The sequence below is a fragment of the Manacus candei genome, unplaced genomic scaffold (genome assembly GCF_025592945.1).
Source record: "Manacus candei isolate 608988 ecotype Guabito, Panama unplaced genomic scaffold, ASM2559294v1 h1tg000078l, whole genome shotgun sequence".
Taxonomy (NCBI): Eukaryota; Metazoa; Chordata; class Aves; order Passeriformes; family Pipridae; genus Manacus; species Manacus candei.
This window is the reverse complement of record NW_026138126.1, coordinates 3,440,741-3,468,351: the sequence shown is the minus strand read 5'-3', so window position 1 is coordinate 3,468,351 and position 27,611 is coordinate 3,440,741. Positions and strand designations below refer to the sequence as shown.

The 27,611-nt window shown below is 46.6% G+C and overlaps 4 protein-coding genes across 14 annotated transcripts; 3 read left to right on the top strand and 1 right to left on the bottom strand.

Moving 5' to 3' along the window:
• The first annotated feature begins 1,868 nt into the window (after nt 1-1,868).
• Nucleotides 1,869-11,318, top strand: TPM4 (tropomyosin 4). Of its 5 annotated transcripts, XM_051810539.1 has the most exons (10): nt 1,869-2,052; nt 2,783-2,940; nt 4,911-5,036; nt 7,959-8,092; nt 8,361-8,478; nt 8,882-8,952; nt 9,175-9,250; nt 9,545-9,607; nt 9,691-9,760; nt 10,926-11,318. In XM_051810539.1, the coding sequence occupies exons 2-10, from the start codon at nt 2,827-2,829 to the stop codon at nt 11,006-11,008; spliced, it is 855 nt and encodes a 284-aa protein (XP_051666499.1). In that variant the 5' UTR covers nt 1,869-2,052; nt 2,783-2,826; the 3' UTR covers nt 11,009-11,318. The 5 variants fall into 5 exon arrangements, with proteins under 5 accessions (XP_051666499.1, XP_051666498.1, XP_051666497.1 ...); XM_051810538.1 differs by lacking the exons at nt 1,869-2,052; nt 10,926-11,318 and adding an exon at nt 10,230-10,914 and having other exon boundaries at nt 2,610-2,940; XM_051810537.1 differs by lacking the exon at nt 1,869-2,052 and having other exon boundaries at nt 2,619-2,940.
• Nucleotides 11,319-11,587: 269 nt separating this feature from the next.
• Nucleotides 11,588-17,405, top strand: RAB8A (RAB8A, member RAS oncogene family). Its single transcript, XM_051810542.1, has 8 exons — nt 11,588-11,732; nt 12,168-12,228; nt 12,462-12,522; nt 12,840-12,917; nt 13,364-13,453; nt 14,060-14,125; nt 14,661-14,711; nt 15,611-17,405. Exons 1-8 carry the CDS (start codon nt 11,609-11,611, stop codon nt 15,701-15,703), a joined length of 624 nt encoding a protein of 207 aa, XP_051666502.1. The 5' UTR covers nt 11,588-11,608; the 3' UTR covers nt 15,704-17,405.
• Nucleotides 17,406-19,599: 2,194 nt separating this feature from the next.
• CIB3 (calcium and integrin binding family member 3) lies at nt 19,600-26,672 on the bottom strand. 7 transcript variants are annotated; one of them, XM_051810547.1, is made up of 7 exons: nt 26,655-26,672; nt 24,401-24,591; nt 24,054-24,088; nt 22,137-22,248; nt 21,644-21,791; nt 20,710-20,905; nt 19,606-20,216 (listed from the first exon to the last, which is right to left on the bottom strand). In XM_051810547.1, the coding sequence occupies exons 2-7, from the start codon at nt 24,449-24,451 to the stop codon at nt 20,195-20,197; spliced, it is 564 nt and encodes a 187-aa protein (XP_051666507.1). In that variant the 5' UTR covers nt 24,452-24,591; nt 26,655-26,672; the 3' UTR covers nt 19,606-20,194. The 7 variants fall into 7 exon arrangements, with proteins under 7 accessions (XP_051666503.1, XP_051666507.1, XP_051666505.1 ...); XM_051810545.1 differs by lacking the exon at nt 26,655-26,672 and adding an exon at nt 24,669-25,905; XM_051810546.1 differs by lacking the exon at nt 26,655-26,672 and adding an exon at nt 24,669-25,905 and having other exon boundaries at nt 24,401-24,537.
• Nucleotides 26,017-26,931, top strand: FAM32A (family with sequence similarity 32 member A). Its single transcript, XM_051810550.1, has 4 exons — nt 26,017-26,178; nt 26,300-26,438; nt 26,534-26,587; nt 26,746-26,931. The coding sequence occupies exons 1-4, from the start codon at nt 26,102-26,104 to the stop codon at nt 26,812-26,814; spliced, it is 339 nt and encodes a 112-aa protein (XP_051666510.1). The 5' UTR covers nt 26,017-26,101; the 3' UTR covers nt 26,815-26,931.
• The last annotated feature ends 680 nt before the right edge of the window (nt 26,932-27,611 follow it).

Below are 27,611 nucleotides of genomic sequence, written 5' to 3'. Positions count from 1 at the left end.
AGGGAAAAAAAAAAGCCCATGGGGCCACGTCGTTTCAGCGGTACCTCCGGGCTGGAAGAGGGGAAAGAAATGTGGCGATTTCTGAGGGGAAAATGCAGATTTAATTACATCAGGTGTGCTGAGGGGCGGGAACACAGTAAGTGGCAAAAGCCAGCATCGGTTTCTCAGCAAACGCTTGACTTAGAACCGTTAAAAATTCCGATCGTTGCTTTATATATAGGAGGAGAAGGAAGGAAGGGGAAAAAAAAAAAAAAAAAAAAAAAACACCAAGCGGCTGCGCTCGGCGTTATTTAACATCTAACTGCCGCTCGTGAGGCGGTGCCCGGGGCCGGATGAGGGGCGGGCCGAGCGCCCTCAACCCGCCAAGAGCTGCAGTCCCGGCGCGCCGCCATCTTGGCGCCGCCTCAGCACAGCCCCTGGGGGCGCCCCCGGCCGCCATTTTGGGGCGGGGGGCGAGACCCTCATCGGGCAGTGGGGGGGAGGAGGCTTGGTTTTGGTAAATTAATTAATTTTGAATTAAAACCCACTAAATCATTGCCGTGATTTAACCCCAGCCAGCAACCAAGCACCAGGCAAGCTACTCGCTTACTCCCCCTACCAGGGGATCAGGGATAGAATAAGAAGAATAAAAGCTGGAAAACTCTTGGGTTGAGATAAAGACAGTTTAATAGGGAAAGCAAAAATCAAAAGCAAAAGCCATGCATACAAGCAAAGCAAAACAAGGCTTTTAATTCACTGCTTCCCATGGGCAGGCAGGGGTTCAGCCATCTCCAGGAGAGCAGGGCCACATCACACATAATGGTTACTTGGGAGGACAAACATCATCACTCCCAACATCCCCCTGCTTCCTCTTCTTCCCCTCACTTTAGATACTGAGTATGGTGTCATATGGTCTGGAATATCCCTTGGGCCAGTTTGGGTCACCTGTTCTGGCTGTGTCCCCCTCCCACACACTCCCAGCCCCCTCCCCAGCGTGGCCATACAAAAGCAGAAAAGGCCTTGGCCCTGTGTAAGCCCTGCTCAGCAATAACAAAAATATCAGTATATTATCAACCCTGTGTTCAACACAAATCTAAAACACAGCCCCACACCAGTCACTCGACTCCAACCAAACCCAGCACAATTATTCACAAAGGGCAGCCCAGTGGGTGCTGTGGGGGCACTTTGTGGGGCTCAGGCCCTGCTCACAGGCATTGCGCTGGTGTTGGCTTTGTGTCCAACACTCTACTGTCGTGTTTAGCTAAATAAAGGGCAGATTTTCCCATAAAACTCTCTCCAGAAGGCCTTTTGGTGCCATGCCAGCTCACCCCAGAGGATGGGGGAGTTCTGAGTGTTGTGCTGAGTCTCCTGGTGCCCTCATGGCTGGGGATGCTGTGAGCACTTCTGAGGGAAGGACTGAGTGGTTGTGAGGGTACAGGGGAATTCGGGCTGTGAGTGACTGGGTGGTCAACAGGACCTGGATTGGGCAAAGAACTGGGGGAATGTGAAGGCTGGATCTCAGGAAATGGTTCTTCCCCCAGAGGGCGGTGGAGCACTGAACAGGCTCCCCAGGGCAGTGGGCACAACCCCAAGGCTGCCAGAGCTCAAGGAGCATTTAAACAACATTCTCAGGGACAGAGTGGGATTGTTGGGGTGTCCTGGGCAGGGCCAGGAATTGGACTTGATGATCCTTGTGGAACCCATCTCAGGATATTCCATGACTCCATGCAGGTCCCTGGGTAGCAAAGTCAGTGAGTGTTGTTAGGCCACCCTGGAAGGTGCAGTAATTCAGCCCTGCTACAGTCAGGACAAGGCAGGTGTTGGGCTGTGAGGCTCAGCGAGAGCATGCGAAGGGATGGGAGAGGGCATGGGGTTAGGGGGATGTGTTTAATAGAGCTGCAAAAGGAAAACGGGGCTTGTCCTGGGGCTGTTGGATGCTCTGCTTGGTGTCCTCTGGCAGTGGAACTACTCCTGATGTTCTTCCCAGAGCCTGCTCTTGCCTGACAGAGAGAAGGTGACTCCTTCAAACAGCAGAAGAAATAATTTACGGTGATCATCAGACTGCAACTTCAGGTACTGTTCAGTTCCCCAAGTGTTTAGTGAGGGAAATTTCAAGGACAAGCACTCAAACTCAGAGAATGCCTTGAGCCTGAACTTGGTATCTAAATCTGAGCTCTGTTATGTGTTATACTATCACAGATTATAGCTAGTTCCTTAACACCAAGGCTTATTTTTACAGCAAAAAACCTGCTGTCTCTATCCTGCATCTTTTTATAACATATATTTGGCTACCTCTTAAGCACATGATTGACTGATTGGTTGATTTATTTTATGCATGGCTTTATTTTGGAGTAATCTAAAAGGATCCTTCCCTTTCCTCCATTAGCCTCATGCCATTATTCCAAGAAGCCAGGCCATCCCCCCAGCTCTGCTGGGCTGGTTAATTGCTCTGCACACACAAATGGGTGCTAATCAGCTTTCTTTCAAGCATGTGTTCATATGTCAACACTTTTGCTTCTGTCAGAAGCTTAAAAATGGAAACAGTTTTCTCTTTAAGAAAACAGGACCCAAATAAGGAGATGGTGGAGTGGTGAAGATTCCTCTAGTGAGCCTGTTCCAGCTCATTCCTTAGAAAGGCTGTGGATGGAAGATCAGAGAAGGGGCCAGTAGATCTGGGATTTGTCCAGGGGTCTCTGGGTTTAAAGACCTGTGCAACCACTTGAGCTCATTTTCCCTGTGGCTTGCCGGGGTACAACTTCTTTCTCTGCCCAAGCTGTTAAAAATCTAAAATTTCACTCATCAGATTCTTTCAGTTGCGAGACAGATCCAACCCAGCCTTGAGCAAAAATGGAAGCTATCAAGAAGAAGATGCAGATGCTGAAGTTGGACAAGGAGAATGCCATTGACAGAGCAGAGCAGGCTGAGACGGATAAAAAGGCAGCTGAGGACAAATGCAAGCAGGTAAGTGGAAATAAAATCACTGGCTGTGTGTGTGCTGTGAAAATAAGTGTCACAAAATACTGTGCTGCAATTTTCTGATTCAGAAAGCAAAATAATTTGAAGTCAGGTTTTCTGTTAATCTTCTTTTGAAGTTTTTTTGCCTTTTTGTTACACTTATACAGCCAGGTCTAGGCAGTAACTTGTCAGCCATCTCAGTCTTTGCAAAATTAACATCATCCTCAGATTTATTAGCAGTACTTTGTCTAAGTTTTCTTAAATCTTACATAATTGCCTTAATTTTCTCGTGCTTTTGATTCCATGGAAAAGGCCTTTACTTACTCAAAATCAAAGCTGCAAACCTTGACACCTGTAGGACTACTGCTAATAGAGTCAGCTGTGTCTAAACATTAATTAAGCCTCTCCTTGAAGCAAATTAATAAAGTTCACTTCAAGTCTTTGGTGCACAGAGTGCCCCTCAGAGGTGCCAACTAAGACTCAACAGTAGATATGTTCTATCATTTTTTGTCAAGAATAATCAAAAATATCTTAATTTGGATGCTCTGCTTTTAGCTGAATTTTAACGATAACATTTTCAGTTCTTTTGCTTTTCAATGTCTTTATTCTGGGTGTCTGCCTCCTATTTGAGCTTTGGTATTTTCAGAACAATCTTGAAATGTAAGTTGACTACACTCAAGTTTTTACAGCACTCCTTGTAAAATTACCACCTTTCCCTTTTACATTCTCTAAATGTGGCTGCTTCTACTACATCTTCCAGACTGCTCTAATATGTTATTAGCATTCATTTGGCCTAATATTTCTTTTTCTTTAGAAAAATAAATCTTTGATCTTACTCCTCTTTTCTGAGTTGTCTCAAAATTTTCAGCTTTTTTTTTTTTTTAATGTGGGCACAGTACTCCAGTAGTGATTTTAATATTCATACACAAAGCCAGCATCACCTTCATCCTGCTGCTCACTGTCCCTCTGTTGGAGCACCCAAGCAAGGTTTCAGTTCTCTCACACTCTCTGGTTACTCTGAGGAAAACTATTGCAACGTAACAACGTTCCAGAATAGCACACTACCAAAAACGTCTTCATCATTGAAACTAAAATGAAGGAAGTGCACCAAAACACAAACTATTTTGATAGACTAAATTTGTGTGAAGGTGGAGCTAAACAGATAAATCAGCTTCTCAGCAGACTGAGCTGTTTTGAGTTGCAAATGAAAGGATGGAGCAGATGGGTTTGCAGGCCCACCCTTATCAGCAGCCAGCCTCTGATAACGTGAATTCTTCAGGGAGCATGAGGCAGTTTGTCATTAAACAGTCTCCCAGCAGGTTATAAATAGCACCATTCTAGTGAATAATATGGATTTATATGGTATGGAGGAGTCTGAGCCTCATGGTAGGATGGAGCATATCTTGCTGGGCCACAGTTAGAGAATAATCCGGGTTGAAGGGACCTCCTGAGGTCACCAGGTCCCTTCTACAGCAGGGCCAGCCCTGTTCCCTCCCACTTCCATTTGGGTTGAAGTGTCCTGAGCCTCCCACAAAGGTGATTAGGGAACCACCACTCATTTTTTCCAGCTGTACAGGAATTGAACAGTTTCCTGATAAATCACCAAGTCTGGGAACAAACACAAAGGCCTAATTTAAAAACATTTATAATAATGCTGTAAAACTGATTGTTGCAGAGTGTCCAAAATAAAAATGGGGTGAAAAGGGGCTTATACCCAGTTATATATTAAACCAGATCCCATGTGTGCAGTGGCAGAGAACGTTCTTCAAGGGTGAGATGTTTTTAGTGATCTTTCCCCAGCAACTGCTACCAGTCATTCTCAGACTGTTGTCCCCAGCAGAACTTTGATCTGGTCTTTTGTGACTCTTTGTATGTTAAAATGAAGTTAAACTAATAGTAAAGAGAGGTTTTATCATATTAAACTGTATCTGATACTACATCAGGATGCTCACTTTGGGGGTTTTCTCTCTTGAAAGGTAGAGGATGAGCTGGTTGCTCTGCAAAAGAAGTTGAAAGGAACTGAAGATGAGCTGGACAAGTACTCAGAGGCTCTCAAAGATGCCCAGGAGAAACTGGAGCAGGCTGAGAAGAAGGCCACTGATGTATGTACCCACTTCCCTGTAACTCTGCTCTGTGTATTTTGTAGGTACTGCACTGTTATAGGAACGGCTGAGAATTTCTATACTGCAGCACTAGGCTGAGGATAGAAAGGCAGGGTTGTGGTGCAGGGATTTTCTCTCCTCTCCCCTCTGCCAGAGGGAGCCAGAGCTGTTCTGCACCGAGCCCACGGCACACGCAGCTGCCCCCGGGACACGGTGCCACTCGGGGCTCGATGGACACCCAGAGAACGGATGGCACTGAACCGGGGGGAAGGAGTGCTGTGGGTGGGAATTCTTTAGAAAAACTGAAATCTCCTTTAATCAAGTAAACAAAATCGTGATCTTTGCGGGAAGCCGGGACAGCGGCAGGGCTCCAGCTGTGGCGTAAAGATGCCCTTTGCCTCCATCCCCAGGGTTAAAGAGCAGCCCCGGCTCCCCGCCACACCTCGGCCGCCTTTGGCAGCAACGAACGGCGGGCAGGGCCCGGCAGCGGCGTCACCAGCCCCGAACCCCCCCTTTTTGGGACCGGGAGGTGGGGCCGGGGAGCGCGGCCGCCGGGGGCTGCACCCCCCCCGGCACGGGGATGGGGATGGCGATGGGAATAGGGACACGGATGGGGATGGGAACAGGGATGGGGATGGGGATGGCGGGGGACGGGCGGGACCGTCCCGGCCCTGCCTGCGCCGACTCCCCGGTGCTACGTCACCAGCTCTACCTCCACCTCCAGCCGCGTGACGTCACCGGGCCATTGAAAGGCGCGGGGCCGCCACGTGCAGCACCTCCGCGCCCAGCCCGCCGTCCGCGCCGCGCCCATGGCCGCGCCGAGCTCCCTGGAAGCCGTCAAGAGGAAGATCCAGTGCCTGCAGCAACAGGCGGATGAGGCGGAGGATCGCGCCCAGGTCCTCCAGCGGGAGCTGGACCTGGAACGGGACCTGCGGGAGAAAGTGAGACCGCCCGGGGCTGCCTGCTCGCCTTCTCTCGGTCGCTCTCTTCCCGGGCTGCTCCTTCCTTCCTGTCTCTGGCTCTCTCTCGCTGGGGCGCGCCCGGCTCTTCCTCGCTGCGGGAGGACGGCTCGGCTGCCTCCATCCCCGGGCTGCTCCCGCTCCGCACGCTCGGCCCGCGGGAGCCGCCGGCGCTGCCGCAGCGCCGCGCCCGCCCCGTCCCGTCCGGTCCCGTCCCGGGGGGAACCGGGCGCGGCCCCGGCGCCCGCTGCTTCTCGCGCTTTGGGGCCGATCCCTGCGGAAAAGGGACACCCATCGGCCACGGGTTCGAGCTCCCGTGGGCACCGGGGAGCGCTTGCGAGTTTAGGAGGAAATGGCTGTTTAATTAGGGAAAAGCGCTGCATGACACGGAGCGGGGAGTTCCCGCCTCTCGGCGCCGCACCGCTGGCTCCGGCACAGCTGGGGAATGTCCGAACTGCTGCAAAATAACTTTCCCTCCTGGTTTTCTCACAGAGAAACGCGAACTCTCCACTAGCGTGCGGCTCTCCCAGGGCTGGACAGCTGGTTTCACTTAGATTTGTGTGTAATCAGCCTTCCCGGCATCTTCCTGCTATTTTATCACATGTCAGCGAGTTAGTTTTACCGTATAAGGACTGCGGGCTGCTGCTGGGAGAGGTGGAGCCAGGCTCACCCCAGCTTCCCAGTGGCCCCGGCTCCAGAGCTTTGGAATCTTGCTGAATTAAAATATGACTTAAAAGTGCCCTGTTTAGAGGAAGGAGTTGCTGCCACAGAACATATGCCAGTTTTGTACATGATCGATGCCTTGTGTGTAAATCGAGGAAGTTAAACACAGCACTGGGTAAAAAACAAATGAAATGTTGGATAATTTATGACTAGAGGAATCCTGGGTCAGCTTCCATTTGGATCAGCCACTGAACTCCTTTCCAAGATGGCTCAGCTGTGAATGGAAACCACTTCCTCCAGCTTAGGAGTGGTCAGTGACCAAATTTGCAAAGCTGCAGCAAAACACTTTTTTTTTTTTTTAAAGTGTTTTACCATAAAGAATAAAACAATCACCCTTCCAGAGTCTGTAGCCCATAAAAGTCTTTTTTTTTAAAAAAAAGTTAATTTTAGAGATGGCAATCCTGCTCACATTTGGGGACAATAAAGTGCACAAACCTGGCAGTTATGAAAGCAGGGCTTTATTTTTCTTCAAAAACAAGCAATTAAAGGAGCCATATCTTAATAAACACATATTTATGGACACCAGTTTGTCCATGTTGTCTGTATCAGGCCTTTCTCCTGGCAGTCTCTCCATTTATTAGTCTATTTTTTATACATTAATAGCACTCCAATTACTGAGCAGTTTATTCAATAATATACAAACCTTATCAAGAAATGCTTTCTGCCTAGTTCCTTAAGCAGCACAGGAAGCAAAGTGAACTTATTTTAAGAACATATCTAATTTTGCCCCAAAAAAGCCTGACTCTGCCATGTTGAGGCCAACTGTCAGGCCCAGCTGACCGTGAAGATTCTTCAGTGTTTGCAGGCTCAGGAGCCAGGATGGAAAAGGAACTGGCTCAGACCTCAGCAGTGGGTTGTGACTGTGGTCCAGGATGGAACCAAGGGCAGAGAAACCAACAGTGAAGGTTTTGGAACTAAGCCATTATGAGAACAGTTCGTTGTTTAACTGTGGATAGATTCAGCCCGGTAAAGTGATCCAAAAATCCTTCGATCCTCTGGCAGTCCTGTCCTTTGTTGTGTGGCAGGAATGATAAGTACCACTGAAAAAAAAAAAGAAAGGACAAGCACACACTCCATACCTTGACATTCCTGAGATGCCACAGTTTAAGCAAACAAAAAGCAGAGGCAGAAGGGCCCCTGGAGCTCCGGGGAGATGCCATTGCAGTTTTAGGGGAATTGCTTAGTTGGGAAGGTTTTCCAGTGGCCTGTGTAACCCCGGGTCTGGGTGGTTGTTTCACAGGCCGAAGGGGAGGTGGCAGCTCTGAACAGACGCATCCAGCTCGTGGAAGAGGAGTTGGATCGTGCCCAGGAACGACTGGCCACAGCCCTGCAGAAACTGGAGGAGGCTGAGAAAGCAGCAGATGAGAGCGAGAGGTATGGCCCTTTGGGACTTTCTTGGGGTAAAAAATTTAATGTATATGAATGAAATATTCCTGTATAATTTAGTATCTGCAGATCAGAGACTCAGAACTTCTTTATAAGCTTGAGTGAGTAATTCCTTTAGCCTTGAAGAACAGGGATGGTAATGGGCCAGGGATGGTAATGGGCCATTTCTGGGTTACAAATATCAAATTCCACTTCAGGACCTTTGAGACAGAAGTGCTAAAACGCTTCTACATTAAACACGCTTTGACTTCTGCAGGGGAATGAAGGTGATTGAGAACAGAGCAATGAAAGATGAAGAGAAAATGGAGATTCAGGAAATGCAGCTGAAGGAGGCCAAGCACATTGCCGAGGAAGCCGATCGCAAATACGAGGAGGTAAAAGGGAGAAGGAAATGGTGAAACGTTCAGGAGGGCTCTGAAAAAACAACTTCACTCCCCACTTTAGTTCCTCTTTGTGCACTTGTTGATGCTCTAACCTTGGAACATTCCCAACAAGGAGGAGTTTTAACAGTGACTTTGCAGCATCCTGATGCTAAAAGCACTGCAAAATCTTAACTAATTGGGAGGTCTGTTATGTCTGGGGGGGTGGGATTGATTCTAATTTCCTCATTCCAAAGGAAGCAGGAGTGTAGTGCTTTGAGAAAAATCTGTAAGGAAGCTGTCCCTGCCCGTGGCAAGGGGGTAGAATGAGATGATCTTTAAAGCCCTTCCCAACCCAAAACATTTTGGGATTCTGTGAACTCCAGACTGGCCTGACAGAGCTGTTGTGTCTTTACAGGTTGCCCGTAAACTGGTTATTTTGGAGGGTGAACTGGAACGAGCTGAGGAGCGTGCAGAGGTGTCTGAAGTGTGAGTAACTGTTTAGAATACACTGAAGGTCAACACTATATTTCATTAGAAAAATCTACTCCTGGTAGGCAGCCATGTAATCAGTACCTGTAGAAAAGCTTGTTTGTACCTTATATACCCACTTTTCTCCTTTCAGACTTCATTACCTCCTGCCTTGTATGTTTTAGATTCTTTGAAAATTAAATCACACCAGTAATTCATACTTTTATTATCCCCCCATAGTAAATGTAGTGACCTTGAAGAGGAGTTAAAGAACGTCACGAACAACCTGAAGTCTTTGGAAGCTCAATCTGAAAAGGTTGGTTCTTGCAGTGAACTAAGGGGTACAGGCAAAGCCAAAACTTGTAAATAAAATTCACAGAAATAAGCCAGAAATACAAAGCAAGTGAGAGGTTTTAGCTGCCTGGCTGTGGCTCCTGCTCCATCAGTTCTGCCCACACCAGCCTGAAAAGCCTGGGGAGGAGGAGAAAACCACGGAAATGGTGTTTGCAGCTGTTGTAAAAGGAAAAGTGGTTATAAATAGGTCACAGTTTCATAAACATTTATTATTGTTGCTACAACTTCCCTTAAAGAATGTTTATTGTTTTCACAGTACTCGGAAAAAGAAGATAAATACGAAGAAGAAATCAAGATTCTCTCTGACAAGCTGAAAGAAGTGAGTTTGGCCATCCCCAAAAACTGTATTTTGGCATCATTTCTTTTAAGAGCATCCAGTGACTCTGTTTCAACTTATTTTAGGCTGAAACTCGTGCTGAATTTGCAGAGAGAACCGTTGCCAAACTGGAAAAGTCTATTGATGACCTGGAAGGTATGGAATGGCTCAAATTTCTTTAAAAGTGGTTGGTTCCAAATCAGAAAACAAATTTTAGGAGTGAGTGGTGGGTTTTATTGGCAAAGGGCAGCAGCACTCCTCAGGTGTATTGGTAGATGGGTGTGATGTGTCTACTGGGAAGTTCTGAAAGAGGTTTTCCTGCAAAAAAGTTGGTAAAACAACCTGCTTTTGGGCAACTCAGGGACTCAAGGGCTCGAGATCCCAACCCTACTTAATCTGCTTACTGAAAAAATAATTGTGGGATTGCAAAAAGGAAACGTAGGTGAAGCTCCTGACCGGGCAGCTGTGTGGGTGTTTTGCTTCCCTTCTGATACTCAACCACGCCTCTGTTTTCTTCTCTTGTTTTCCTCCCCAACTGCTTTGGCTGCTGTTGCCTTCTGCCTGTCTCCTCCTCCTGTGGCCTCCTCTCTTCCCTGCATTTTCTGCTGGCCCTGCTGACGGACAGATGAGCTCTACGCTCAGAAGCTGAAGTACAAAGCCATCAGTGAGGAGCTTGACCATGCCCTCAATGACATGACCTCTTTGTGACCTGCCCCCGTGTGGGGGCACAGGGGGGGCTCCCTCTCGCTGCATTTCTCAAGCTTTTCTTGCCTGTCATCCCTGTCACTCCTGTGCCACTTCCACAAGTGACCCTTCCACCTCTGTGGGCACTGAGCTCAATAAAACACGATACCTCTACCTGTCAGCCTTTGGGGTTTCCTTCCTTGGGACTTACCTAAACTGTGCTGGTGACACCACCAAAAACATGTTCAGCTCCTCACACAGGGAAGGGCAGACACAGCCAGGGCAGGACCTGGCACTGGCAAACACCTCAGTTTTAGTGTTCCCAGGACACAGGTGGCAGCAAAAAGCTTTGGGTGCTTTTGGTGTGTCCTTCTGTTCCATCTGCCTGGTTAAAAACCTCTCGGTGCAAGGAAAACCCAGCAGGATGTGTCCTGTACATCACACATTAAGTCAGAACACAAGTCTGTCACTTCACAAGAGACATGGCCAAAACCCTCCCTAAATGAGAGCAGTTGCCAAAAGATGCTCCAGCTGTAGAGGTGTGTTAAACACGAAGGTAAGTTACCACAGGTTTTATTAAAAGGAAAAAGCTGTAAAATAACGTGGCTTAAGTTGTGTTTTCCTTCTTTCCTATTAGAAAAACTTGCCCAAGCCAAAGAGGAGAACCTGGGCCTGCACCAGACACTGGACCAGACGCTAAACGAACTGAACTGTATATGAGAGGCAGGGACCTGCCCGTGGCCAAGGAACTGCCCCATCCCTGCAGCGCTCCTCTCTCCTCCTTTCTCTCTGTATCCTGGGAAAGCCAATTAAGTTATGACCAGCACAGCCACGCCGGAGGCTCTGGGTGTCACTCGGGGACCTTTTTCCCCCAGACCTCCCCAGGGAGCCCCTGTGGAGCCCCTGCGTGCCCCGCCCGTGGCTGCCCCGCACGGTTCATGACTCCTTTTGTATAACCTGGTAGAAGCTGTACCCGGGCAGTGGCGGCACCACCCGGCCCTGCCCTTCCATATTAAAAATTTCTCTCAGAGCCGAGGTTTCCTGGTGGGTTTTTGTGGCGCTCCTCTCCGCGTGACGTCACGCTGGGCAGTGGCAGGATGGCGTCACTGCCACCGCCCGCAGGAAGTGACTAGGCGCGCCCGCGGGGAGCCAATCGCAGCGCCGCTTACATCCGGGAGGAGGGCACGCGCCAATGGCATCGCCGCTTACACGCGGTAGGGGGCCACCCGCCAATGGCGCGCCGGCTCCGCGCGCTCCCCGCCTGACTCGGCCAATGGGCGCCAGGGGGGCGGGGCGGGGGCGGGGCCCGAGCCCGCGAACATGGCGAAGACCTACGACTACCTGTTCAAGCTGCTGCTGATCGGGGACTCGGGCGTGGGCAAGACCTGCGCGCTCTTCCGCTTCTCCGAGGACGCCTTCAACGCCACCTTCATCTCCACCATCGGTGAGCCCGCGCACAGGCACTCACGGGCCCGCGGGGCGCCGGCGGCGGGGGTTGGCTGCGGCCGCCGCGGCTCCAAGCCCGGGAGGGGCGGGTTCGCTGAGCCCGGGGGGACTCCGGGAGGGGTCTGTGAGGGGCTGTTCCGCCTGGTCCTGGAACCTCCGCCCGGCCCTGGAACCTCCGCCTGGTCCTGCAGCCCCAACCCCGCAGCCCCCCACTGTTCTCCTAGTCCCGCAGCCCCGACCCGGTCCCGCAGCCCCTGACCCGGCCTCACAGCCCCGGCCCCGCAGTCCCCGGCCCGGCCCCGACCGGCCCCCCGGGATCCAGCACGGGGGGAGCTCTGAGGACGTGAAACTAGAACAGCGAAATCGAAGGACAGAGCGCTGGTTTGGTCTCCCGGCAGGAGCTGTGAGTGATTTCGTTGCTTCTCCTTTTCAGGTATTGACTTTAAAATTAGGACGATAGAGCTCGATGGCAAGAGAATCAAACTGCAGATCTGGTGAGGCTCCTGTGCCGCGGGGGGTGTCCGGTCACCGGGGCTGTGCGTGGGGACGGCGGTGTGGTGCTTTTATTCCAGTTGTGCTGTTCAGGAGTTTATGGTATCTTAGAAGCTAAAACTCGGTCCTAGTGAGCCTAAAGACTGGTTCGAGTTAAATTCTTTGACTCTTCGGTGGTGTTATCTCGGGTCGGTGCTGGGGGTGGTGTGTGAGCCCCGTGTCCTGTCTGTTCCAGGGACACGGCCGGGCAGGAGCGATTCCGGACCATCACCACCGCCTACTACAGGGGAGCCATGGTAGGAGCAGTCCTGGGATCCGGGCTGGGATAAACCCACCTGGGAGGGTCAGGGCAGCTGGGGCTGAGGTGGGACAGGCACAACTGACCTTCTGTGCCAGGCTGAACCCTCAGCTGTGCTCCTGCTCCTGCCCATGCTGGGCTGACATGGGACTTTGTAGAGGGACCTTTCCCCAAGTTCCACTCTATAAATACACATCCTGCACCCCTTATCTCACTGTGAACTGTGTTAAAAATAGTTCTTGTTAAGTTGCTTGTCTCTGCTACAGATGAGCCTTTAACTCTTGCTGAAACAATCTTTCTCCTTCTGACCTTCAGGGCATCATGTTAGTGTACGACATCACCAATGAAAAGTCTTTTGAAAATATCCGGAACTGGGTCAGGAATATTGAAGAGGTAATTTCTCTACTTGCTGACTCTTAAAGGTGCTGTTCCCTCCTCTAAAAGTGATTGAAGCTTAATTGCTTCAGAAGTGTTATCCTTCTTGTGCTGGAGGGTACTTGGAAAATAAATAGGATGGAAATCAGTAACATTTGTTGTTCCATCCGTGGGATGGAAGTTGGTAACACACTGACTTGGCTGACAGTGATTTGTTGTGGGGGCCTGTTGTGTGATTTGTTGTGTTACCACTGTACTCTTGAGGGCACCCAATGTGATGGTTTCCTGCCACGACAAGCGATCCAAGAGCTGCCGTGGTGCTGGGATGAGGGGTTGGGGGAGCCTGGAAATCTGCAGGAGGTGCTCAGCACCAGCATCTCCACGTTGGGTACTTGAGTGGTGCCTCCTGTGCCTGCCAGTGTTGATGTACAAAAGCCAAGCCCGGTGTCTGCTCTCTGTCCCAGCACGCGTCTCCAGACGTTGAAAAAATGATCCTGGGCAACAAATGTGACGCAAACGACAAAAGACAAGTTTCCAGAGAGCAAGGGGAGAAGGTGAGTGCTCTGTGGCTTTGATGGATCTCAGCTAAGGCTTTTCAAAGTCTAAAAACTGCTTTGATTATTGTCAGCGTGGCACCACCTGAGTGGAATGATTAAATGTTCTCCAAGCTGTCGTGGCAATACATTTCCCCCCCGGGATGAAAAGCTGAGCCTGTGTTAAGGATTCTTGTTGATTATCTGTCAGGTGCGAGGCAACGAGCTGGATTTTTCTAAGAAAAAGGATGTTAGGGCTTGACATTGAGAAAATGTTTCTTTTTGGCTGAAAGCCACAGAGACCAGGTAGATGGGATGGTATTTTCTGGTGTTAGTCAAGGCAGGGAAAGTGCATCTGCACTGCAGGTGTTACAAGGTGTCAATGCAAGAAGAAAAATAAAAGAGGAAAGAGCAGATTAAAACATGTGCAGGCTGTAAAAGAGCAGAGCCAAGCTGGTGAGAACAGGCCAGCAGCAGTGAGATTTAGTCCCTAATTGTTGCAAGTTGTGTGTGAGTAAATCTCCAACTCCTGTGACTCGTGGCAGGAGGGGCAGAGCCCGTGCCCGGGGGTGTGTTTGGAGCTGCTCCTGCAATTGTTCAACTCATGTGAAATCTGCTTTTGTTCAGCTTGCTGCCAGCTTTGGGATTAAATTCATGGAGACCAGTGCAAAAGCAAATATAAACATAGAGAATGTAAGTACAGACCCCTTCCTCTGATATTTATTGTCTTATTGGTGCAGACAGACAGCGAGGACAGGCACCTGTCCATTGTTGGGTACAGGGGGTGGGTTGTTAAACACATTTCCCTGCCTTCCATTAAGGTGTTGTTTAACTAAAATTATGCTAATTTATGTAGATGGAACTTGGTGCTTAGGACACCACAGGGGTGTTACAGCAAAGGGCATCAGGGCAGCACAAGGGAAAACTCAGCTCATGTCTTTGTACTCAAGAACAGGATTGATAAAGGTCATTTTCCCACTGCACAAACCCTGGGTGGGGCTTTTGGGCTCAAAAAGTAGGTTGTGGATATAGAGAAGTAGCATTAAAACCTGGAGCAGGGGGAGAAAACCTGAAAATTTGATGTTCTTGAGGAGTTTGGTGTATGTAGAAACTCAGCTTATTGCTAAACAATAAAGTATATTAGAGTTGGAATATATTTGTTATTTAATTTATTTGTTAGGGTACATTTTATTTCCCCTGTAACACTGAACTGTTTGACTTGTCACAGGCGTTTTTCACTCTTGCAAGAGATATCAAAGCAAAAATGGACAAGAAGTTGGTGAGTAACTTATTTTGTCCATGGTGGATTTAAATAGGAAAACAAAAAAAAACAACAACCAACCAAAAGCCACATTGCAAGAACTTTTCACAGTGTATAAAAATTGTATCATGGTCTCTTTCATAAGGGATCACTGAAATGTTCTAGGAATGTGGTTTTAGTTCTGTCAAGCTGTGCTCTGACCTTGGCTTGTAAACAACTGTCTCTGCATTTCAGGAATTAGCTGAGGTTTTCTAAATAAAATGATTTATTTGTTTTATTAAAAGTCACGTGGGGGGTAGAGCAGTTTAATGATACTTCTCACTCTTGCAGTCTGAAAATCATATAAATCATAAAGATAGAGGAGGCAGGGTAGAAGATTTAAACTGTTTCAGAATAGGTGTAGAACTAATATTTTTTGATAATCTTTGCAAAAGCATCCTGAGCAATGACTGGGTTACCTTTTTACAACAAATAAATACAAGTTGGTTTGTTCTTTATGAAATATGAAATGAAGCTGATGGGGGTTCCTTCTGCTTTTACTGAGCTTTCCTCCTCATGTGTTCAGACATAAATTGATTGACCTGGGATATTTTGGGTCTTGCTGACCATTCATAAGTGTTTCAGCAAGAGCCAGACATGCCCTTTAATTTATTATCTTTTAATCTCAACTGTCTTTGTGTTAATATAAAGAAGAAACATGGATGCAGTGTGAGCTATTAAAGCCAAAAGCTGCAGATGCAGCTCTAGAAATTTTTGTCGTGCCTGGTTTAAGACTGAGAATTGAGTGAAGCCTCCTGTTGGTTTTAGGGAAGGTTTTTGGGTACGTCAGGCTTGGCTCAAGAGAATGACCAGATGAAATAGGAATGGGAGAAGCTGTGAAGTGTAAATGAGTAACTGAATATTCTTTGCCTCTTCAGGAAGGCAATAGCCCACAAGGCAGCAACCAGGGAGTCAAAATCACACCAGACCAGCAAAAGAAAAGCAGCTTTTTCCGATGTGTTCTTCTGTGAGGGACACGGCCTTAACCTGAGCTGGACTGTGCCTGTGCTGAGTGAGGTTTCCTCTGTCTGTGGACTTAGTGCTCCCAACAAACCTTGTCTGGTCACAACAAACTCTGTGACCATCTGAATAAGAAATGGTTTATTTTGGTAATTGTTTGACTCTTCAATTTTGGAGACAAAACAAGTTTATTTTTGTCAGCTGGCCGCTGGGCGCGTGTGCTGTGTGGCAGAGGGGGACAGATCTCACGTGGCCCGGGGATGCAGCACCTTTGCTGACAGACTTCAACCTTTGTGTCCATAACTCTCATGCATCCAGGGGAGAAGGATGAAGTTATGATCAAAACAAGACCCAGAAATGCCCATGTGAATAAAGTGCAGGTGTGTGTACATGGTACATGTGCATATCCAGTCTGGAGCTGCACAAGAACAGTGGCATCAGACCATCCCAGAAATGCCCCCGGGGGAGCAGTGCAGGCTGGGGCTTTCTGAGGAGGTAGGAGGGAGCTTTCTGCAGCTCCACCTCTTTGCTACTGCAGAGAAGCTCCTTTGCCTGTCACTTACTCAGTTGTGTTACTCTTGACAATCCACAAGTACAATTGACATTTAGAAAAAATCCTCCTCAAAGGAATCTCTATTTTTTTAAAAAGCCAAAGTGTGCTGTAAATATAACAGATCCTTACCATCAGGAATTTATCCACATTAGACTTGATTGATTAATTAAGTACTCCAGATGTTTAGATGTGTTTGACAGGAGCTGATGGCTGCAGCGAGTCCTGGGCAGGTGATCTGTCACCTGTTCTTGGAGAACCAGGTCAGGGTCAGGCAGGGACACTTACACCAAATTTGTCACCTTGCAATGGGCAACTTTTCCACTCTCCAGCTGGGAATGACCCCAGATCTGTCATGAAGTAGTAACTAGTTTGAAGTAGTGACCAGGAAGTGCCACACTGCTCCCCGTGGCATGTTCCCATGCCCACTTGCTCACATATGCAAATAAATGCTGCACACCCCCTTTCCAACACAGACTCTCTCTGACTGACCTTGCCTTGCTGGGTGTCCCAGTGCAGATGTCAGGTAGCAACAACCCCTGTCACTGCAAAGGACACCAGTCCTCCCAGGAACAGGCTGGGAACTCATTCCCACCAACCCAGCCGTGACGTGGCCGTGTGTGAAATGCAGGAGCCACGTTCAGCCCCTGCCAGGGCGGGGCTGCAGCTCTGATCTCAATTCTCCTGCCTAAAGGAGCCAGTGAGAGCATCTGCTGCTGAGCCTGCTGGGCAGTGATGGTGTGTTTGACCCCAGCAAACTCCCAGCTGTGTCCTGCAGCTCACTGGGGCTGTAACATGCTTCGTTTACATTGACAACTGCACTTAAGGGTAGAATTGAAGTTGATTTTAAAGTTGTTGAATTTACTCACCGGTTTTGTTTTCTTCCAAGTTTGTGGTGGTAACCTCTGGCTTCAGAGTAGCACTGGTAAGTGTTACTGTAGTTAAAGATCTATCATAATTACAGATCTGTTCATAATTAACATTATAAATCTGCAGCCTGCTACTGGGTTCAACAGGAATGCTGCCTGTTCCTCTGAAATGGAAAAAGGATATTTCACTGTGTACGTTACTGGTTTATAAAAATGCATTTTAGATTCTACCAACCTTTTTTTAATAGCAGATTACAACAAGCTCTGTCATGATTAAAGCTTTCCTCTAACCAGAACCTTATGAGGGTTTGGTTTTTTTGTTTACTTGTGGCTTTTTAGCAGCAGGACTTGGTGATTGTGCACCGTAGTGGATTTTCACACAGATGTATTTGTAGGATAAAATCACTGAAGCCTCACTGAAGAGGCTTCCACTGTGGTTCAGAGTGTAGTTAACCCAGAGCTGTAGCTTGGACGAGCAGCATCTCTGTCTTGAGATAAGGATGGTTTTAAAGAGAGAGTTTGTGCTTCAAGAAATGATTGAGGCAGAACTGGGGAGGTGATAAGGCATGGTCTGAGTGCTGTTTTCCTCCACAAAGCTGATCAGTGTCATGATTTGCTTCTGGCTCAGCAGTAACTGTGGATTGTCTCACATCCATATTCTGCTTTATACAGCCAGATGTTGAGCCAGACTTATTTTTCAAGGTGACTGGAAAAATAAGTGGTTTATCTAACTTGACACCACAGGTCTGCCTGTGGACAATATCAATAACTCATCTCGAGCTGGGGAAAGCAAACCATGTTCATTTACAAGTGGGCAAAACTTGAAGGATGGAATTGTGATTTTTTTTCACTCATTTTCTAAATCTCAAGTTACTCTTTTGCATTCAGAACTCTTTGTGAATACCTTCTGTTTGAACTTATGCTGGTTGTTGCACATGTTTATGTACCTGATCAGAGTGTGATTTCCTTTGAAATGGTTGGTTTTACTCAATGAACAAGTACATTATTGCCTGATCTCAGGAAGTTTCATGCAGTTACTGTGACTACAGCCATCACAATCCTTCTGGGTATGCACGCTCTACCCAGGCATTAAGTCTGTGTAAGCAATATGAAACCTAAAATGCAAATGTAAGAGAGGAAAAGGTTAAAGACACTGCACTGCACCTGTGCTTGGCTCTGTGTCACTAAATACAGGCATCAAATCTTGGAGAAGTACAATATCTAGTTGATGTTTCCATCACATCATTCACTTACTGTGTTTATTAAGTATGAGTGTTATGGAAAACACAGTTATCAGAGAGGTACTGGGGAAATACATTCAGTAATGTATCTAAGCTTTCTTTAACTAAGGAGGAAAAAATCTGAAATTGGGTACAAAATCTGTAAAACTGAGGAATTTAGGTAGATCTGCAAAATCAACTGTGCACACTACACATTCTCAGTGTCTGAATACCATTAAAATGTCAGGTAATGGATTAACAATTGGTTTGTAGAGAAACAAGCCCATTTTTGAGCACGTTCTCAAAGTCCCTTACTTTAATGAGTATCATGGAATTCTGTGGTTGCCCTTATTTTCCAGGCTGGTTGCAATATTTGGGATGGTCCTCACCCTTTTGGGTGCAGAGCTGTCAGTGGGTCAGTAACTGGTGGAACTGCTGTTCTAACACTGATTTAACACCCATGTTGTGTTAAATGGGCACAGCTCATGTTCCCTGACATCAGAGCCTTATGCCAGCGTCAGAATTCCAGCCTCAGATTTATAAATCCTATGGATTATTGTAAGTCTCTTTACTGCTGCTGAAAATTCTTTGGTCTCTCCTTTCATGTGGGATGCTGATCATCCCCCTGACAATTGCTGAGGGGTTGTTGTGGGGGTGTCTCTGGCTCAAAACTGCCCTGATTTTGTGTTTTCTTGGACTTGTTTGTGCCAGGGGAGGAAGGAACAAACAGCTGTGTGAGGATGGGCTCCTAGTTATAGGGCTGAGGGAAGAATGATGACTTGTGTCTTCAGTTCTAGTTTAAACTAAAGATCTGCTGAGTGGAATGTGAATGGGAGCTGCAGTCTGAGTGTTCCAGGCTGCCTCGTTCCCTGGCCCATCTCCCACTGAGCCCTGGAGTTTCTGTGGTTGATAAAGTTTAGCAGCTGGAAAGAGCAGCTTTCCAGCCTTTCTGCAGGAAAAGTGTGCTCTGCCTGGAGCGTGAGTTGGGACTTACGACTTCCTTTTGAAGGGACCTTAATGCATCCCAAAAATCTGTAAAAAGAACTGTAAATTGTGTTTTTAGAATGACCACTTTTGGCTGCCACCCCTTCCCACGTTACAACTGCTTTCTTAAACACTTCTCGTTGATTTTCATGTTTGTATTAAAACTGTTGTTTATTACAGGATGTCTGTTTTTACTCTGTTGTACAGGACCCTGAGCACTGCATAAATAAACTTCTTGTGAAAAGAGAATTTTGCAAACTTAGTTTGTCAGTTCTCTTTGTCATTTGTGCATATGGAGTCTGGTGTGGAAAACAGGGGATTTCTGAAATTAGAGAAGAGGGACAGAATTTGGGGAAGGGTTTCTTGTCCTCAAAGTATGCTGACTTTCTCATTATAAATCCTGCACTCTGGAGAATACTTCTGCAAATTGATTAATTGGAGCATTTATTAAGACTCTAAATGATCAGAGGAGTTGCTTACACAGTTTTGATTAATCACAGTGTTTTGGAAACTATTCTCAAGTGGGTTTTTTCCTGGTTAAGGCATTTTCTTGGGAATTTTTCGAAGCTATACAAGCTCCTTTACTACCTGGTGGTATCTGAACTTTAAAAGAATACTTCCCATCTCACTGTCCAGGCCAGGTTTGCTCTAGCTGAGGGGGGAATAGACATTTTGTTAAATTCCAGGGAAATCTTGATGCAGAACTTAATTAATTGATCCTTTAAGAGAGGTAAACAAGAACAGTTTTCTGACTGGTTCAGTTACCACAAGTTGTCCTCTTTGCCCCTCTCATTTTGTGCTCTTATGGTTGGTAATCTTGGGTGAAGTGATAGTTTTTTAAGGTTCCAGAAGTGCTTCCATCCATCTGTTTCACTGGATTCAGATCCTGATGTGAAATGTGCTGTTAACAAGAGGAAGCCACGATCACTTATGTGTCACTATGCAAAGGATTAACTCAATTAATTCTAGGGCTGTACTATAATTGGAAACTTTATTTCATGAAGCACTTGCAAGGACTGGGTACATTAAATAAATGCAAGATTTGAGTGCTGCTTTGTGTAAGATGTGCATCAGAACCACATTAACACCATGTCAGGCACTGAGTGAGCAAATCTCATGGACCTACCAGTGCAGCCTGAGTGCTAATATTAACTTTTTAAGTTACAAGGACTTTTTGTTGTATAAAAAGTACATCTGGAGGTTCAAAAGCAATTCAAGTAGCCTCCAGGCTTTTTTTCAAGCATCTCTTTTCCCAGTCTTTGCAGCTCTACTAGAACCTGCCAGGGAAGAGTGGTTATCTATGAAGGCTGAGGAAACATAAAATAGACACTTCAGAGGCTTTTGACAGAGAAACTAAGAGCAATTTTGTGTCAGAAATGAAAAGCAAATATTACCTGAGGAAATCTGGGGCTCGTATGATCATGTGCTGAAAGTCTTCCAAGGACAGTTTGCCATCATTGTCCACATCAGCCTCATAAATCACCTTCTCACAAACAAGGCTGACTTCTTCTGGGGTCAGCTCATTTCGGGTTAATTTGTTAACAGTTTTCTCTAGGTCTGATTTGCATATGTAATCATCGTTGTTAAAATCTGACAAAGGAGACAAAAATTAATTTGAAGTGACAGAATTTCAGCATTTTACGTGGTTGGCTGCCAAGACCCAAGAGGAGGGTTTGGTTCCCAGGATGTGATGGATTTATATCAGCAGAACTCAGATCAGAAAGGAAGTTACCTCTGTGTGCTTGTAAAAGAATCAGTTACAAAATAAAAGCCTAATCATTTCTCCTTATCATATATAAGAGTAACAACTGTAAATAGTTTAGTGGCTAAACATAGTGTAGCCATAATTAAATCATTCCAGCAAGATTTTGTTTCTTTGGTATATGGTTTGTCTTTAGCTGATCATAAAGAAAATAACTGAAAATAGTCCCTTAAAAAAAATTAAATCTTTAAATTTGTCCTTGGAGAAAAAAGCCTGCACTGTTATTCCCCGCCTCTCCCTCCCAAATCCACCCTACAGATTTATGGGCAGCCAAATCCCTTGTGCTGCACTTTTCCAAGCAGCTCTTCAGACAGAAATATTTCTTAAATGTTTATCAGCTCTTGAAAACCGCAGATAATTTCAGGCTGTAAATTTTGTAGTAAATCCTGATCCCAAGTAAATAAGAGACAAAAGGATAAAGAAAACCAAAAGTTTTTAGTAGAGAGAGAACAAACACTGAGATGGAATTAAAAGAAATGCTAACTAGAAATCATTATAATGAAGATTTTGCATCCCTGCATGAAAGCTGCAGGATTTCCCCAACTTTTTATGCATGTCTCACTCACCATAAATTTTAAAAGCATAATAAGCTTTCAAGTCTCTGGGAGCCATTTCACTTAGCACTGAAAACATGTCCAGAAAATTATCCAAAGTCATGTTGCCGTCCCCGTGCTCCGAGAACACCTCTGCGATCCGCTGCCGGAACGGGTTGTCCTGGGAAACAGAGGAGCAAGGGGAGGTCATCCTTACCAGCATTGATTTCAGTGCAGATGAGGCAGTTGGAGCGAGATTGTTTTTGTTGAAACCTCTTTTTGGCAAACTCTCCCCCTTTCTGCCATTCTGTTCGTGTCAGAGGCAGCCGCAGCCGCGGCCGCTTTAAACTCTGTGCGGTTTCAGGGTGTTTTCTGGGAATCACTGGAAGCTTCCAGAAAGACTTCTGCCGTCAGTAACCCAAATTTATTTGTATGTCAGGCTCCCAGCAATTAGTCCTGGATGAATTATTAAAATAGGGCAGATTAAGCTGCAGTGTGTCACTCGAGTCGTGTGCCTGGCTCGTACCTTGAGCTCTGGCATGCTGGCAATGAGCTCGTAGGGCAGTGTCACAGCTGGTTTGTCTGTGTAGTCGAGGGGAACGAGCTGAGGGGCCAGATCTCGGTACCTGTAAAACAGCCTGAGGCAGAAAGAAAGGCTTGTTTGGTGAATGAGTCCTTTAGACCTCTGAGAACAAGGTGTTTGCCTCTTCCACCTCACTTTGCACTCTTTTCCTCCATTACCAGGTGGAGATCGGTCACTAAGTAACATATATGTTATATATATATTATATATCACAGAATATTCTGAGCTGGAAGGGACCCACAGGGATCATGGAGTCTAATATGTATCTAATATATATCTAATATATAGATAATATATATCTATATTATAGATATATAACAAGTATATCTATAATATATCACAGAATCATTATGTTGGTGGTGGAAGAACCAGTATTGAGAGCAACACGGTGTAACTGGTGAAAAATACTAAGTTTCATTCTAGAACAATGAGGTGAAAATGCTTACACAGCTCATGCAGCCAAACTCCTTCACACCTGTATCCAAACCCACATTTAACAGTGTCAGGTTTATTCTACAGAGGTGTTCAGGCACGTGGAGTCACTGGGATGTGTGTTCATGATAACAAGGCACAAGACCTTCAACCTGAAGGTCCCCCTGATTTGTTTCCAAACACACAAGTGCTGGTGGCAAGGCAGAAGGGATCTGTTTGCTTGGTGTGGCCAAAAAACAACGGGCTGAAACCGGAGCGTGAAAAATTCGGTTTAAACGTCAGAATAAAACCTGAAGTCGTGGGCAGGGAGAGAGATCTGGGATCCACCCTAACAGGATTTTACCCATCCAAAGTATCTTCCTGTTCTTCCACAGAACTCAGGTTCAAGAGACAGAAAATGTGCATCAGGATTGGAATGCATTGACCACTTTTTCAGCGTGTCTTTGCTTTCTTCTGGCGCTAGAGAAAGGATCCCGTTCACAGCTGTTACCAACAAAACAATAGGAGAGAATTTTAAAAGGGATCCTTATCAATAATAAATGTCTTAATTCATGACATAGTTATGGTTCTGGCCTCTGTTTCCTGTGGGGAAAGGAGGCAGATACAGATTCCAGTTTTTACAGAACCATTCCTGGTTTATCCTGTCTAAAATCCACACGCAGATGTCAGGGGTCTGAAGTTCTGTACAAAACTGTCCCCTGTGCTCTGCCCTTCAGAGAAACTGCCAAAAAAACACGTGTGGTGGCATCTTGAGAGCAGAGAAATGGAACAATTCCCTTTCTGTTCACACACCCAAGGGTCAGGGAGGGCAAACAGTGCTTCAATGTTGTGTATGTTACTGTCTGGGTGAGTATTTCTTACAAGAGGAGAAGTTCAGGTTTTCAGTGAAGACTCTCAGTCCCACTCCTCGTCTTGTCTTTATCAGAACCTTTGGCCAGAGATTAAATGGAGAGTTCAGTGAGGCACATGAAGGGGGGAAATGCACTTTGAAGCAGCAGTGTAATTATTTATAAGCAGACATGAAGAAAACTTGACACAATCATTAAGGATTTATGAAAATCAGGCCAAGTATTCCAAAGGATAACAGTATATTTTGAAGCATCTGTCATAAAACAATGTGAAACGTGGATGTTGCTGGCAAAGTATCCACTAAATATAACTTGTTACATTTATTTCTAATAAATAAAGAGGGACTGGTACATAAATACAAAATTCAGAATTCTGTCTCAGTTTAGGATAGATAACACAGAGTTTGTACATTAAAAAAAAAAAACCAAAACAATGAAAATACTAAGATTGCCCAAAGGTATCACTTTAAAAACAATTTTAAAATAGATTTATGCAAATTTAAAATATCTAACCCTATATGTAGCCTGCCTTTATAGCAATCTATGTCCTTTACCCACAGAATGCACACAGAATACTCACCTCAGGATTTCTTTCCTTGTGAAAAATGTGCAGTCCTGTGAAACAAGAAAAGATAAAACATGTAATGAGTTTTTAGCATGCATTGGCCCAAACTTTTCCTGTACAGTGACTTAGATGAAGTTATATTGTAAAATACGTAACTAAGCATCAAAGCTCTCTTTTTGGCATAAAATGAGAAGTATTTCATAACTGTTCTTCTTGAGATAAAGATCAAACTATATCACTAAAATCTGTGGTGTAATTCAGTACTTCTACTTATTAATTTTTAAAAGAGATTGTTAAAAAAAAAAAACACCTTTACCATTATTCAGCGTTGTGTTCAAACAGCCATTTAGTTTGGTTTATACCTGATATGCATCCAGTTGCTCTTGAGTGAAAATGGTTTGCTTATTGCCCATTTCGAGCTGGGAATGGCGACTTTTTTCCCATCCTTCTTTCCCCAAAGGCACCTTTATAGGTCGTCTGGATATTCGGTTATTAAAAGCTGCAACAATGAGGTTCAGGTACAGCAGAGGATCAGGTAACCAACTTCCACAGGCTGCAAAGTATCATAACAGGAGCATTTCATCAAATCTTTAGTCTGGCTGCTTGAGGCTCTTATCCAGCAGCACTCACCTGTCTCCTGTGAGCACCACAAAGACTCGGGTTACAGCATTTAGCAGAACAACTAATAGCTGCTCATTAGTGCCTTTGAGCAGCAGGTATTCTTGTATCCTGCTTTTTCATGCCTTCAGATACGGCAAATTAACTGAAAAGTGTTAGTAGTATTTTCCTTCTTTGAGAACTAACACCGAATGCTGGAGATTTGGTAACCACTCCTTCCTTTCCTTCTCATTCTTCATAGAATAATTAAGGTTGGAAAAGCCCTCTAAGATCAGAGTCCAACCACCAACCCAGCACTGCCAAGGTTGGGTCCATGTCCCCAAGTGCCACAGCCAAGTTTTATGGACACTTCCAGGGATGGTGACTCCACCAGTGCCCCGGGCAGCCTGTGCCGGTGTTTTCCCTTCGTGCACATTGTGTGCTGCTAATGGTACTTTGTACTGGAGGTAGTATCCATAAATTATTTACACACAGAAGTTCAGAGTTAGTCCCTTTCCAAGTACAGCCCCTCTATTATTAGGATTATTTAGTAATTTCCGTACAAATTACGTAACCCCAATGAACTTCTCCACATTCTCAAGGGATGGTCTGCACCTGGGCAGGGTCTTTTTGACCTATAAGCGTGATTTTAATATTATAACGAAGATAGTTCAGCTCTAGGATACACAGACCTTAAGTCTTTTGCCAAGTTAGCCATGTTTTCATAGACATCCATCACCATCTTGATTTACTACATCCTTAAATCTTGTTAGTTCCCAGATGTCCTTGACTAAGGGATGCTCCTGCTGCCCGTTGCACTCATTAGGTCTCCTCGCTTTCTGATCAGGCTTAAAAGTACATAAAGAGCGTACACCAAAAAACATCCTGACTTTAAGAGAAACTTGACATATTCCACATATTGTGACAGTCCCGCCCCAGTTCCCCTCACGGAGGGTCGGACGAGGCTCATTCTATCCCGGTTTCCCTCACTGAGAGGGCGGACAGGGGTCGTTCCCGGTTCCCCTCACGGAGGGAGCGCACGGGGCTCGTTCCCCGTTCCCGGTTCCCCTCACGGAGGGGCAGAAGGGGCTTATTCCCGGTTCCCCTCACGGAGGGAGCTCACGGGGCTCGTTCCCCGTTCCCCTCACGGAGGGGCAGAAGGGGCTTATTCCCAGTTCCCCTCACGGAGGGAGCTCACGGGGCTCGCTGCCAGTTTCCCGTTCCCCGTTCCCCTCACGGAGGGAGCGCACGGGGCTCGTTCCCCGTTCCCCGTTCCCCTCACGGAGGGAGCGCACGGGGCTCGTTCCCCGTTCCCCGTTCCCCTCACGGAGGGAGCGCACGGGGCTCGTTCCCCGTTCCCCGTTCCCCTCACGGAGGGAGCGCACGGGGCTCGCTGCCAGTTCCCCTCGTCCCGGCCGCGCCGTTGCGGCGGTGCCGGCAGAGGGCGCGGGCGCGGCCGTTCCGCCATGGCGGATTACGAGGCGGTGCAGCGCGGGCCGCTGAAGCTGAAGGGCAGCGGGGGGGCCCTGGGGGCCGGCAAACGGTGAGGGGGGACCGGGGGAGACCCGGGGGGACAGGGGGGAACCGGGGGCGGTGAGGGGGGACCGGAGGAACAGGCGGACACCCACCCCCGGGGCCGGGCGCTGACCGGACTGTGTCCGCAGGAAGAAGAAGAAGGCGAAGGAAAAGGCCCAGATCCTGGAGCACATCGTGAGCAGCAAGAAGCAGGAGGAGGAGAAGAAGCGCGGGCTGGACAAGCGGACCCCGGCGCAGGTGGCCTACGAGAAGATGCAGGAGAAGCGGGTAAGGCTTTAAAAACCACCCCCGTCACCCCTCGGGTGCGGCCGCTGAGGGGCCCCGAGTGCTCGGAGTAACCGGCCCCTCCCTGTCTCCCGCAGCAAATGGAGCGGATCCTGAAAAAAGCCTCGAAAACCCACAAGCAGAGAGTGGAGGTGAGCGAAGTCACCCCGAGTCCCTCGGAGCGTGCTTATTATTGTTGGGCTGGGGGAACTATTTCACCTTGTGAAGCACAGGCAGGGGGTCTTGTGGTTCGACTTGGTGATGTCAGCACCAAATGTTAAAACGTTTTCTTTCTCTTTTCCTCCCCCAGGACTTCAACAGGCACTTGGATACTCTGACTGAGCATTACGACATTCCCAAAGTCAGCTGGACTAAGTGACTGGGCTGCTTGTCACGGGCTCTGGAGCAGGAGTTGTGTTTTGTTTGTATCAAGCAAGGGTTGCCATGTAAATGTGTGTGTTCTCCATATTGTCTAATATATCTTCTGAGCGTTTTATGACTTTGTCCTGTCTTATTTTATAGCTTTGCTTGTTAAAGCCAAATGTCCAGCAAAGGCTCCTCTTGGCTGAGGAGATCTGGTTTATGTGGGTGCAGAGGGCTAGTTTTTTAGTGTTTAAAATGAGATTAAGGCCAAAATTAATTGCTGCAAGCCAGCTGGAAAATGTTCCTTTATTTGTTCTCCTTTTTGGAAGCGAAGAGTCTGACAGTCTCATATTTAAGTTTCTTTTGTAAGTTATGGGAATTGTAAAATTCCTTTCTATCAAGTTCTTTCAGAGGTGATGTTGCAAAGTGTGGAGTATGTAAAATTTTCTTAAGGAAGGATGTTCTTTCATGTTTGATCTTTGTACACTTTTAAACCTAATCAACAAGAGGGGAGATTTAATCCAGGGAAGAGAGGGCAGCCAACAAGTTGTCAATGATGTCCAAGTTTTGATAGCTGGGGTGCTGGATTTGTGGAACACACCGAGCACCCAAGCTTGGCAACTTTGGAATATATAATCAGTGTCTCTCTTGAGTGTTTCACACGAGGTAACAAATATGATTTTGTGGACAACAGTATTTCTATTCAGACTTCTTTCAGAGGTGAGGGGTCTGCTGCAACTTGTAACTTTGATATAACTTATTAAAGTGCTGGTTTCATCCTTTTTTTTTTTTTGGTGCTGATTTACATATAAA